Consider the following 10,029-nt stretch of genomic DNA (forward strand, 5'->3'; position numbering starts at 1 on the left):
CCTGCGCGCCGGGGAGCCCTGAGGGGAGCCCTGAGGGGAGCCCTGAGGGGAGCGCTGAGGGGAGCCCTGGGCGGGCCCCGCGGCCGTTATTCCGGCACCTCGACACCACCTGCCGCGGGACTGAGCTTCGCCCTGCGGAAAGGGACCGGCATGACGGATCGGAGCTGCCGCCGCTGGCCCCCGGCCCCGCTCGTCCCGACACCCCCCCCCCCGCCCCTTCCCGCCCCGGCGGCGCTCACCATGGCGATGGCGACGGGCGTCCCGCCTCACCCGGGTGCCGCGAGCGCGACGTGACGCCGCGCGAAGCCGCGCCCTGGCAACCGAAGCCCCGCCCCCGTGCACGGCCCAGCGATTGGGTGAAGGGGATACGTCAACAAGCCGGCGCGCTCCGCCCGCCGCCGGAAGCGGAAGTTGGGGGCGGTGGCGGCGTCTGTGGGGACCGGGGAGGGGGTCGGGGCGGCGGCAGGGCCGGAGCTCGGGAGCGGCAGGGGCTGGGCCCCCGGCGCAGGACTCGGTCCGTGTCGGCCGGGATTGCCGTGGGGTGAGAAACCTCTTTTCCGGAGCGGTGGGTGACGTCCGGCTCTGGCTTACCGGCAGGCCGCGGGGCTGAGGTGAGAGGGGGCGGCGGGGGCTGGGTGGGCCGTGGTTTTCCGAGGCCTTCGTGGGTCGCGGCTCAGCCGTGTTAACAGAGGATTTCCTTGCGTGGTTTGTCGTGTGGGGGGTTCTGCAGGGCGCGACGTTAGCCGAGAGGCGTAGTGGCTAACGATTCAACCAGTGAAGGAGTTTTGCCTGTAGGGATGTAATAAAAGGGAGGGGGGGGGTGCAGAGGCTTACGGTGAGACTTTGAAAGTAACAGGACAGTGAGAACAGTATTATAACACGAACAGTGAAGGAGCAGGATCATCAGCAGGTGGTCTCAGGTGAAGCGGATAAGACCAAATGCTCATAATCGTTTTTTTAATTGAACTTTCTTGCCTCTATCTGGGCAGCTATGTCTTCGTCCTCCTTGTTCTCTGCCAATGAGTAGAGATCCTCAACCAAAAATGAATTAACAGTAGTGGTGATTAGCACATCATGGTCTTAAGTGAGGAAAAACATAACTCGAGCTGTAGAAGCAACAGATAGCGGGATGTTCCTGTATCTGTAGTTTGAGAAAACCGAGGGAGGGAAAGTAATTTCTTTTGTCTTCTAGTCATGACAAAAGATAAACCTACCTCTCACAAAATAAATCGTGAATCTGGAAAGCTGGCAGTAGTGTGTTCACTGCTACCACTATCTTTTCAGGGCAGAGAGCTGTAACAGTGGAAGTCAAAAAAGTTGTAGTTAAGCTTTTCAGTTAGTGGTATAATGAAAGAAAGCAAGGGCTTTGGGAGATCTCCCTTGAATAACAGGGAGAACTAAAGCGAAAAAAAAACCCAACAGGATATAGCAATCTCAAACTAATGTAGTTAGTGACAGACCCTAGAAAAGGGAGGCAAGTGGCCCGGGAAGTTGGGAGTGGGTAGACCTGTGGGTAGAGGAGGCAATGGTCAACAGAGTTCATGGGTAAGGGAGAAAATGGTCGAGATGGCAGTTTGGGCCGAACTGGGGGTAAAGCTTTACTGTTGGCTTAAACTAAGCATGTGCAGCCGCTCGGGGCACCGACTCCTGCTTTGGCTGGGAATTGGCTCTGTTAAAAAAAAAAGTCGTAAAAAATTGCCATCGTTTCCTCCTCACCTCTTGGTCTGCTTTAAGCATGATGTGCGATTTCCCTTTCTTGTGGTTCTGTGATGCTTAGGTTATCTCTGCACAGTCATGCAGTTGTACTCTGGGAGTGTTACAGAGTTTTAAAGGGTCAGATGAGGGCTCACTGAAAAAAGAAGGGAGACTGGAAAGAGAAATTTGAGGAATGGAAACTGGAACTGGATGATGAGCTAGAGATAGGAGTTGAAGTCCAGCTCTTAGTAAAAAAAGAAACAAGTGCCAGAAGTCTCAGAAGCCTTCTCCTTTTAACTCTTTGGGTCCCGGTGTCATTTTTATAATTTTGGGTTTGTTTCCTTTGTTTTGATGTGATTTTTTTTTTTCCACTGTGCTACTGAATTGGAGTTTAGAGGTTTTACTAGAAAACAGTGTAATCCAAGATTAACTATCACTGTTACCTTGTTAAAGATTTGTTTTTTTTCCCCTCCTCTTTTCCTCTTCGGACTTAAGTAGTTTGGAAGAGCTGACTGTGAAAGAGAAAATGACATCTCTAGAAAAAGGTAGGTGGTTCACATGGTATCTAAGCAGACTGGATTAAAAGTACCTTAACTTGAATTCTAAAGACCAGAGGTACACTGTATGCCAGGCTCCATTCATTTAAACTTATTCCTTTTATGTAGCTACTAGGAAGTAGTTAAGTGACTTCATTATTGCAATGAAAACCAGAGCTGCCTGGATGGAACAGCTAATTGAATGTAGTTTACTAATCCAGCTTTGTATTCAAAAACAAGTTTGTCACTGGTACTGTCATCTGTCTGTACGCTTGTCTTGTCAGTCCTCCTCTAGTATTTGGAACCTGTTGGTACTGATTCAGCCAACTTGAAAGTAGGGCAATATAATGGTGTTACTACACCATTTTTTAAATTCATTATTTTGATAGAGGACACAGGCTCACATTACTGCCTGCAGTATGAGGAAAAAAAGCAGTATGTGTAGCTATGTTCTAAGAAACTTTCTTGCTTTCACCCATTGTGAGGAAACTTTACTACAAGAATATTTCATTCAGCTGAAAACTTAATGAACTTAAATAAAATTAATTTTAGTAAACATTATCATGCATATTGGGGAATTCAGAGCAGAATGCAGCATTACTGGGAATACTGGGGTCTATTGATTAGAAATGAATCAGAACTGGCTTGTTGGCTTTTAAACCTTCACTTGGACAACTAAAACACATGGTAGATAGCGCTTAAAAGCCTGCTAAACTTCTTAAGGTGTTAGTAGCAATGTAGCTAATAATTGCTTTTCATTTACTTCTTGCTTTTAAAATGAGACCACTCTGATTCTGTCAGCTCCCAAAAACTGGTTTTGCTTTCAGCCTATGAGTAATATTGTCAAGAATTTTCTCCGTACTAGCTCTCTTTTGTGTCTGCATTTAATCTTGTATGGCAGCAGGAAATTAAGATTAATACAATACAGATCAATGTTTGTGTCTTGTACTATTAGTATTAATGAGCAATACACACTTGAGTAAGGACTTCTCTAACTTGTGCTTGGTATTTGCTGCTGCAAAGGACTGTTTTACACATGCAGTGTGCAATTAAAATCTGTAACTTTCAAGTACAGAAATTAAATGAAGAGTTACAATGAGACTATAGCAAAGTGAAAGGTAGTAAACTTTCAATCTGCTAATTCTAAATTTCAGTTGACGATGCCTCATCACCCATCCGAGGACCTGGAGATGGCATGGAAACAGAGCAGACAGCTGAATCTGTGGAAGGAATCTCTGGAGCCAACACTGCAAACCATCACATCCACCACAGCCCACATAAAAAGACAGTCTCTTCCCTGAGTCCTGGAGTTCTGCAGCTAGGGAAAGTACATGCTGATAAATCAGTGGAGATTGAAGCTATTCGTATATTAGTCCCCAAAGCAGCTATCACTCATGTTGTTCCAACTAAAAATGGTAAAGTAGCTAAGTCAGTGGGACATAAAGGAGACACATTCCATCAGTCAGGTGGAGCCACAGATCCCAAGAAAGAACAGGTAGAGCTGAAACATGCAATCGAAAAGCTAAAGAATTCAGAAAAGCGGTTGTTACAGGACAAAGAAGGTCTCTCTAATCAGCTGCGTATACAGACAGAGGTAAGCAATGAAAGGTATTTTCTCTCACACAGCTGAGCTGCTTTGGTTTGTATAAGCTATGACACCCTAGCCTTGAAACAAATAGTTTCCCTTTTGAACTTATCAGCTAAGATACAGAGTAGGAGTACATCCAAGTAATCCAGTGCTGCTTCTCTGACAACAGACAAAAGAATCAAAGGCTTGAATCTGGGAGAAACACATTAGAGGGCTGCAGGGGAAATGGATCTTTCATGAGGAAAGATTTTGCTTCTCAACTCAACTGCTAAGTGAAAAATGTTATGTCATAGAAGGGGTGACTATAATTTTCTACATAATATAATCTGTGGATGTCTTGTCTAATCCTCTGTTATCTTACTGATTCAGGACTTGAATACTACTGAAACTTTCTTTGTTTCCTATAGCAGGCTTTTGTTCTTCCTTTTGGGCCTCTGTTAGAATTTAAACAAGAATGTGTTAAATGTGCATTAGTCAAAATGTTTATGCTCACTGGAGTAGATTATGGGGCTTAATATACTCTGCATTGGATGTGTCCCATTCTGGAAAGAGAAAGAAAATTTATTGTTAGCAATTTGCAATAACTTGCCCTGGATTCTGGAAGTAGGAGGTGTTTCATTCTATATTGATAACTACAAGACAGTCTGGTCTAATTCTAGGTGAATCGGGAGCTGAAGAAATTACTTGTTGCTTCTGTTGGGGATGATCTGCAGTATCACTTTGAACGGATGGCTCGTGAGAAAAATCAGCTAATCCTAGAAAATGAAGTCCTGGGCCGGAATATGTCTCAGTTGTCTGAACAATTGGAGCGCATGTCTATACAATGTGATGTGTGGCGAAGCAAATTCCTAGCAAGCAGGTATGCCCTCTTACAAAACTGTTACAACGGCGTTCTGCTTCAGTCTTTTATTATGTACACCCATTGCAATGCCTGGCAACGTGCTTATATACGCAGAGGACAGCCACAACAGCTATACTGACACCTACGATGAAATCTGAGTATACAGAAGAGGTACAAAGAAAGTAAACTCCTTGTAAATCTGAGTAGTTCAGCTTTTCAAAAGTAATACAGTGGGTCCTAAACCTCCTAAAATCTTAACTACCGTTCTTGTCAACACAGCAAGGGAAATTCTTAATTCTGATAGACTGTGTGCAGTTTAGGGTTTAAAAAAAAGCTTCCAGGACAGCTGTCTTGACTTGTATTAAAGGTAATTAGCTTGATTTTCATCCCCACCCCCCCAGTATGATACAATCACCAGTTTGTGAAGAAGTTGATTTGGTTAAGAACTCTGCTTATTCAGGGAAGAGCAGCTCAGCATGGAAGAAAGAGCAGGGGAACCTCTTCATTAAACACTGGTTGTGTTACTGCTAAGAACCCTACTGTTAACTTCTGTAACCATAAAAGCTGCTCTGAATGTCAAAATCTCATTTGACAATGGATTAGACTTTTAACTTCCTAAATGTAGTTGTCTTACCGGATCTGTAAATAGTATTACAGAGTTTTTAATCTTCTACTGTGCTCAGATATAACTGACTAAATTTTAATTATGGTGCTTAATGCATATTACAAAAGACCTTACTGCTTGAAGAAAATGGTAATAGAGTACAGTCTCCTCCCTTTAATTTGTTGGTCTTAAGAAGTTTCAGCATATTGAGTGAATGGTAATTACTTGTGATAGTCCTAGCTAGGCAAGAGTTACTATCCTAACTTAACTTGTTTCTTCAGCATTAATAGTTCTGAGATCAGGGATGTGAGTCCCTGGTGATGTGTTTGGAGTAACACCCTTCAATATTGCAACGTTCTGGTTCATTGTGATCTCAGATTTCTAACTGGTGGTTGTTTAAGTGTCCTTCTGGTTTTTGCATTTGCAGTATCAGGGGGATATGAAATATCTGCTTGAGGGGTCAGTGCCAAGCATCATGGCATAGCAAAATGTGGCAACAGTTGTCTCGTTTGTAGCTCTTAAATGCTCATATCTGGCGCATGTAATGTCTCGTTACTGCCCCAGGAAAGGTAAAGAGGTAAATGAATGCAGTCTATAGCCATAGCTGTCATCTTTAGAGATGAATACGAAAAGATGATGTGATTACAGCATACTTGTGAGAACCTTGTTAGTGAAACAAAATGTATTTAGCTTTTTATCTCTCGGGATCCTTGTCCACTATGTTCACTTACCCAAGGTATTTTGAAATGTCTATTACTAGATTTGTATTAAGTGACATAAGATTGTTTAAACTCAGCGAGTCAAAACATAATCTTGCACTTGTGTTGACTGTAGTTGAACAGAAATTATTCTTAATACCCGTCCTTTGTAATTAGCTTAATATAGGCTCTATATGGGGGAGGGGAGTGAGAACAGCAGCTTAATCCTGACAAATTACTGTCTGTAGCAGAATGAAGGTGACTTTCAGACTGCTCGCTTACACTACTGATCGGAGATTTCTTTTGCAGGGTTATGGCTGATGAGCTAACCAATACCAGAGCAGTTCTTCAGCGTCAAACCAGGGATGCACAAAGTGCAATCCAGGACTTGCTGAATGAACGCGATCAGTTCCGTCAAGAGATGATTGAAACACAGAAGTATGATTTTTCTAATCCAGACTACCTCTGTGCAAACTTAATTTATGTCAGTTTATTCTAGGCCAGAGAAGAATCAAGTGACTCCCCTGTTCCAGTGATATTAAATAAAAATCAGTTATGCTGATGGATAGTATGGTCACTTTTCAGTCTCAGAGCGGAAAGCCAAAGTAGCATTAATTCTTTCTTCATTCCTTGGAGGTGTGAGGTCTTCAGGGTAATATACTGTAGAACTGACATCCCTCATATCCCCAGGCTTTCTCTATTTAATCACTTACTGTCTTGACTTCAAGTTTCCTCTGTCTCCTTGCAAAACATACAGATTCTTCTACCTGCACTGACTTTTTAGTGCTTATCCTGCCAGATGTCAAATAAGATTTACCAGTATTAAGTACTATGTTGGTGAGGCTTTGCCTTGGAGAACAGCCTGTTTGCCTCCTTTTTTTAAACACTTTTTTTTTTATTCTCATTTTTTTGGTTAACATTTAGCTTGTGCAGTAAGTCTTGGGAAGGGATGGTTCCTCTGAAGTATGCTGTGTGCAGATAGTACAGAGTACAATACCACTAATAGTGCTTTTTTCCTTTCTGCACAGGCTGCTGGAGGAGCTGATGGTTTCTCTTCAATGGGGGAGACAACAGACGTACTATCCTAGTGCCCAACCTTACACTACAACAGAGCTAGCAGCTGTGAATTGTAAGCTAGCCAAAGCTGTAAGCTCACATCTTCTTGGAAATGTTGGTACTAACAGTCCAAAAAAGACTTCAACAGCTGTGGAGTTTTGCAATACCCCTGCTGAGAAAATGGCTGAAATGGTAAGAACTCTTCATACATCTCAATCTGTCAGCATGGAGTCTTCTTTCCAGAAAGAAACACCTTGCTTTGTGTTAACTGCTTAATATCTTGCCTTTTTTAAAAACTATTTACAGGGGAAACATGCTGAATAGAGCTGTCTGTTTCCCTCATCAAAAAAACCCAACAAAACTACAACACACCAACCCCAAACAAAAAAACCCCACACTCAAAAAATCGAACCCCAAAGCCTCCAAAAACCAAACCAACTTGGAAGAATAAGCAGAACAACGTAAATAATATGATACCTACTGTTTCCTTCTCTGTCCCTAGCACCACAAATGACTGGGTCGAAAATTGTTTAGAGTTAGTGTGTCAGGAGGAAGCCAATTGAAAATACTTTGTTGAGTTTAAAAACTGAGTGGGAGAAGAAATTCAGGTAGGAATAAGTTCTAACACTTTAGCATAGTTTCTGTTGCCCTAAAAATTAGTTCTGTTGAAAGTTGGTGGAAACACAGAGAGAAGCTATATGATTGTCTTTAAAGATAAGGTTCCAGTGCAGGAAGCTTGATGTTTAAATAGCAAACTAGACCAACAGTTTAGTCTGTTGACTGAAGCAATTGAGTAATAGTTGAGCAGCAGGAAGCTTACAGTGCCTAGTGATCTGTGGTGTTCTTGCCTGGTTTTGCTCAACTCTGCTAAAAAGATTAGAGGGTTTGTTTTTATTCTCAATAAAATCATACCTTGGATTTCTGATGGACATTACTAATTTATGAACAGTACTTAGTGTCTTTGTATTGAGGGTCTGGATAGATGGATGTTTAGTTTTCAACTTGGAAAAAACCTGAAAAATTGCTTTTGAGCAGAATTCCTTCCTAGCTGTTAGAGAAGGATAAAACCCATGAAACTTAATAGATATATTTTCAGTCTCAATTTTTCCATCCTTTAGGTGTTACGTGTACTGGATCCAGCTGCACGTACAGAAACATCAACAGAAGTTTCTTTTTCTGAGGCTTCTCCATCCTCCTTCCTTTCCACAAAGAAGAATATTGGACGTTTTCACCCATATACAAGATACGAAGATGTAACTTTCAATTGTTGCAATCACTGTCAAGGAGAGCTGATAGCCCTTTAAAACCACAGCCAGGGCAACTGCACAAGCACTTGTTCTGAAGAATTACACTAGTTGATGTTCAGCAGACTTCCCTTTTTCCTATTTCTTTCCATAATGGGTGGGTTTAACATTGGAAATTACGCAGCTTCTGCTTCTCTACCTCTTGAAGTTAGGGACTGACAGGATTTCCTTAGATTCTGGGATACTTCTACTACTTTTCAGTCTGGAAAGCTACTTATTTTCTTCCTCAAAGGCAAGACCAAAAATGTTATGCTGGTCCAATTTGTAGAGCATAGAGATGCCCTTGACTGTCTAAGGCTTACAGTCTTATTAGCAAATTTCAGTGAATTTCTCTTTAGGAGACAAAAGTGTAACTATACCAAAGTAAATGAATTGCTGATAGGTTATGTTTATTAAAAAAAAAAAGGCAATGGAAAATGATCAGCTCCATGCTTTTTTTTTTTTTTAATCTTAGCCAAGGTGATGAACTGTCCCCAAGTCTATGTTCAGCCTTTTAAATTTAGTAATAAAAAGGAACATGTGCAATGGTTCCTCATAGCTGTAAGTTCTGAAAGTAAGAACATATGCAGTGTTGCAGCTTTCCTGGCAAGAAGGGGAAAGAGCTTGAATGAACTCTAGCTATAATATATAAATAGTAACTGGGTTTAAATGGATTCTGGAAAACCGCGCGGGGTGAGATTATTCTTGTCTTTCCATAAAGCTAAAATAATGGCTTTTCCATCTATTTCAGCTTCTAGAGTGAAGCTGCTGCATAGCTGATCCTCAGCAAAGACAGACTGATATACCTCCGTTAGTACATAGTGTTCAAACCTGACCTAGCATTAGAACTCGGTCCTTGCCCAAGGTCTTCCTGGGCATTATGGGAAGCTGAAGATAAGCACTAAGTTTGCACAGATACTGGTAAAAAAAAAATATATTTTTTTACTTGTATGGTTTTATAATCTTGATGTAGGTTCGAAAAGAACTTTTAGCAGATAATCTGCTAAATCCAAAGAAGCCTATTTAAGTTGCAAATGTAAAGAGGAAAGGTAGGAGGATGCAAATATACATTTTAATTTCTTAGTTTCACTCTGAAATTTATCATATGTAAGTGTCTAGTTTGGGGAAAGTATTTCTGAAATGGTTGCTGTTACCCAGTTTTCCTTTGGATCTTATACCATAATCAGAGTATGTGAGTTACAAGTTCTTGCTGTTGCTGGCCCTGCTTTGGTTTGCATGAAGAAAGCTACAATAAACTTTCTTTGCTTCCTTTCAAGTTGCAGTTTTGGATTTAATATAGCTGTATTTCTGACCTTGTTTTCTCTGCAGCATAAAAGGAACTGTATGACATTGAACTGTAAAACCCTTCACTCTACTGGTCTGAGGTAATGAACCAAGCAGCACTTACTTTGTAGCTTACTACAGTTAGGGAGAGGCCGTGAACCTTTGCAAATTTTCCCCCTGTGTTTGCTTGCTAGACACAAGAAGCATTTCTTGCCCTTGGTGTCAGGGGAAGGTAGAGGAAGGAACCTGTTACTCATGTTTCTCATTAGCATGTGAAATTCTCATGTTACGTCCATGCCCTTTATCTATGCTGGCAAAAGCTGCAACACAGCACCCTCTGGTCAAACACCAGTACTCTCTTAATATGCCTGTGACTGTCTTCAAAAGGGTAAGAGAAAACTACTAACAGCAAATTGACTTTGCATCTATTCCCCTTCTGTCTGT

At 41.8% G+C, this 10,029-nt stretch overlaps 2 protein-coding genes across 2 annotated transcripts in view; one reads left to right on the plus strand and one right to left on the minus strand.

The window, feature by feature from the left end:
- Nucleotides 1–337, minus strand: part of NME7 (NME/NM23 family member 7) — a 91,050-nt gene extending 90,713 nt beyond the window's left edge. The window contains exon 1 of the mRNA XM_069785738.1: nucleotides 240–337. Coding sequence (XP_069641839.1) covers nucleotides 240–242 — 3 coding nt within the window. The 5' untranslated portion in view covers nucleotides 243–337. The remainder of the gene's footprint in view (nucleotides 1–239) is intronic.
- Nucleotides 338–2,001: 1,664 nt separating this feature from the next.
- Nucleotides 2,002–9,577, plus strand: BLZF1 (basic leucine zipper nuclear factor 1). The gene is made up of 6 exons (XM_009916336.2): nucleotides 2,002–2,240; nucleotides 3,386–3,825; nucleotides 4,479–4,678; nucleotides 6,272–6,400; nucleotides 6,991–7,210; nucleotides 8,137–9,577. The coding sequence occupies exons 1-6, from the start codon at nucleotides 2,222–2,224 to the stop codon at nucleotides 8,320–8,322; spliced, it is 1,194 nt and encodes a 397-aa protein (XP_009914638.2). The 5' UTR covers nucleotides 2,002–2,221; the 3' UTR covers nucleotides 8,323–9,577.
- Nucleotides 9,578–10,029: the final 452 nt, after the last annotated feature.

This window comes from Haliaeetus albicilla, chromosome 6 (genome assembly GCF_947461875.1).
Source record: "Haliaeetus albicilla chromosome 6, bHalAlb1.1, whole genome shotgun sequence".
Classification (NCBI taxonomy): domain Eukaryota; kingdom Metazoa; phylum Chordata; class Aves; order Accipitriformes; family Accipitridae; genus Haliaeetus; species Haliaeetus albicilla.